This window comes from Corticium candelabrum, chromosome 2 (assembly GCF_963422355.1).
Source record: "Corticium candelabrum chromosome 2, ooCorCand1.1, whole genome shotgun sequence".
NCBI classification, from domain to species: domain Eukaryota; kingdom Metazoa; phylum Porifera; class Homoscleromorpha; order Homosclerophorida; family Plakinidae; genus Corticium; species Corticium candelabrum.
In genome coordinates this window covers 8496463-8499597 of record NC_085086.1, presented here as the reverse complement: position 1 = coordinate 8499597, position 3135 = coordinate 8496463, and the positions used below count along the sequence as shown (strand labels likewise).

General features: G+C 39.5%; 1 protein-coding gene across 1 annotated transcript; it reads left to right on the top strand.

The window, feature by feature from the left end:
- The first annotated feature begins 1734 nt into the window (after positions 1-1734).
- LOC134176465 (fibropellin-1-like) lies at positions 1735-2805 on the top strand. Its single transcript, XM_062643135.1, has one exon. The coding sequence runs from the start codon at positions 1735-1737 to the stop codon at positions 2803-2805; it is 1071 nt and encodes a 356-aa protein (XP_062499119.1).
- Positions 2806-3135: the final 330 nt, after the last annotated feature.

The window sequence follows — 3135 nt, the reverse complement described above, 5'->3', positions numbered from 1 at the left end:
TTGCAAGAAATCGAATACCAACATCATTGCTGGCGGTGTTGCAGGAGGTGTTGTACTACTGTTGTGTTTAATTATTCTGGTCGTTTTCGTCAAGCACAGAAGAAACCAGCGAGGGCAACAGCAGTCGCAGCCGCCAGTCCTCTTTATGGATCATACGCAGTCGATCTCATCCGGGCCTTTGTACGCCGAGATTGAAACAAGAGAGCCGGCCATTCCCGACTTTAACGAAGACAAATTTCCAACAAATTCAAAACCTTCCTCCTGCGCACAAGCGATGTCTGAAGACCAATAGACCGCCTGCAATTGACTTGAACTCTTAGTACAGCATAGTATCTATTGCAAATTAGCTGTTCAAAATTGTTTGATGCTTCAAGCACTACTTTGTTTGCACTAAAAATTGCTAGTTTAGTTTAATTATTGGGAACTCTCTATATAGATTATTTGCACGCATTCGCTGTAAATTAGAATAGAGTTAGGATGTTGCTCGTGCATTGTGCAACTAGAGAACGCTTGTGCTAGGTATACTCATACAATGCTGTTGTAGAGGTTTGCAAGTTTAGAAAATTGAGAGCATCTAGAGCAGTTCCGTTGTAGCGTGCTGAGATTGTCAACGTGCTGAGATTGTATTTTACAGTCTGCGCATGATTAGCAACTATTTGCGCGCGTAAGTCTACATTCAGCGTGCTGAGATTGTTCACACATTTATTTATCATTATATTGACGGGTTTTTTTGAATAGATAATAGCTGCGTACAATCACTTGTGAAGACCATGGGTGATATAGACAAAAATCAATTTTAGCTAGGGAAGACAGATTTTGTCATGTCTCTGCAGAGAGAGATGCAAGAATCTAATAACATATCTCCTGACACAAAGCTTTTCACCAGGGTTATCAAAAATAAAACTAGAAACCTCAACAACCTGACCAAGACTTACCATTGGGATGTCAAAGGTAGGAGAGATCTATTTGTATAAATGTGCATGCATAGTTATCATATGTAACTATATTTCCAATTATGTAAACTTGTATGTAATTGATAAATAATATTTTTATAACAAAATTATATATATATATATATATATATATATATATATATATATAATTTTATATAGCATATACATATTATATATTACATAATTATTCTTAACAACTAAATTATTTACTTCAACCCAGTGCTTTCACAATGTTGTAACATATTAAATATTTAATTAATATATAACTAACAATAATAACTATAGATTTCTCAATAGAACTTTAAATTTGTTTCACGCATGCGCACAAGTCAGCAATTTCAGCACCTACGCAATTTCAGCACGCTTGTATTGCGTGCTGAGAATGTCAGTTCTATTTTGCGCAAAAGGAAACAATTTCGGCACGGTTACAATCTCAGCACGCGACACCGTAACCAAAGATAGAGAACTATCTTTACGGAAAGACTGGCAGCAATGATGACGGCATGTGCTAACGCACGTTACATGTGTAGACGTCCTTATGACGTGGGCGTGAATTTCCTTTTCCTGGTGTGAAATGGGCTAATGAGCAGTAAATGCGCATCCAATTCGCAAACTGGATTGAAAGCGGTTAGATGTGTTTGGAGTGTGATAAGCCCTAATTAATTCACTAGCTAGTAACAAGCTGGTTGAAACAGCATCACACCAGTTACAACCGTTTACGCGAGTAAGTTACGCGCACCTAGCAATCGGCGACGTGTACATGATGAAGTCTGTCTGCTTCATGGTCTTGGCTGTGACTTTCACGACGTCTGTTTCGAGTCCAACATGTGATGTCTGTGCTTCAGGATGTACGGATGAAATTACTCTGAAGCCAAATACCTCCAAAGTCTACAGATTCGATTGCGCGAACGATCAAGTGCAAGTCGAACTGTATTCTATTCGTGTTGACGGTGGCACTAATAAATTTATCGTTACAGTCGTGGATGACGTGGAGTATAGATTCGACCTCATCCGGGAACGAAGTCCTTCCTACAATGGATACCTCTCAACTGGCGGCGTCTTTGACGAAACAACGTGCTTTAACGAAAGCGCCGTGTTTACGTCCTTTAAGCAATCGACCGCTTACGTTATTATCAAATGTACGAACGAGTTCTCTAGCTGCCAGTTACGGACAGGAATGAATTATTCGTGTGTAATACCATACGATACGTGTATGCTAATAGATTGTGGGCTCTACGGCACCTGTTACAGTGGAGAGTGCTTTTGTGATGCGTTTGTCAGTGGAGATAGATGTCAAATTCTGGATGTGTGCTTTAAAGTTTACTGTCGTTATCCTCGCGTCTGTAACGACAAAGGAGTGTGTGAATGTGAACCTGGTTACACAGGAGATCGATGCCAAGATATCGATTATGAATATCTGTGCTCTGGCATTTCTTGTGATTCTCATGGCTACTGTTACAGGGGACAATGTTACTGTCATACCGGTTACTTTGGAGACAGATGCCAATTTTTATTTGGTACGTGCAGCGACGCTTCTTGTTTACATGGCACCTGCGTTCGTCACAATAGTGAGTGTATCTGTGATCCGGGCTATAATTACACTGAAGATGGATGCCAAAGAATTGATAATAATTGCAATGGAAATTCATGTGACGAAAATCCATCAAATATCATCATTGGTTGCAGTGTTGCAGGAGGCGTTTTACTACTGTTGTTCCTATCAATTCTTCTGGTCGTTTTAGTCAAGAACAGAAGAAACAAGGGAGAGCAACAGAAGTCGCAGCAACGGTCGGTCATGCCCGACCAAGCAACGTCTGAAGACCCAACGCCGTCTGCAATTGACATAACCTAGACCCTTTGTACAGCATGCGTAGTATATTAACGGCTGCTAGCTTTGAAAACTGGTTGATGCTTATAGCCATGCTTTGTTTGTTTAAAAATTGCTAAATAAAATTATTAGTATAGATTAGTAGATTATTTCACGCATGCGCTGTTAGAATAAAGTGTATCAAAAAATTTCTGTTGCACGTTTGACGCTGCATTGTTTACGTATGCATGCGTGTGCAAACTGCTAATATATTTTGTTTTACTAGTAGATATTTACAAGTTTACAAAATTGAGAGTATTTTGATTTGGTAGTAACGTGTGTGTGTGTGTGTGTGTGTGTGTGTGTGTGTGTGTG

What these genes read in the sequence shown, in the direction of transcription:
- LOC134176465 (XM_062643135.1), top strand. Translation starts at nt 1,735, where the DNA reads ATGGTCTTGGCTGTGACTTTCACGACGTCTGTTTCGAGTCCAACATGT.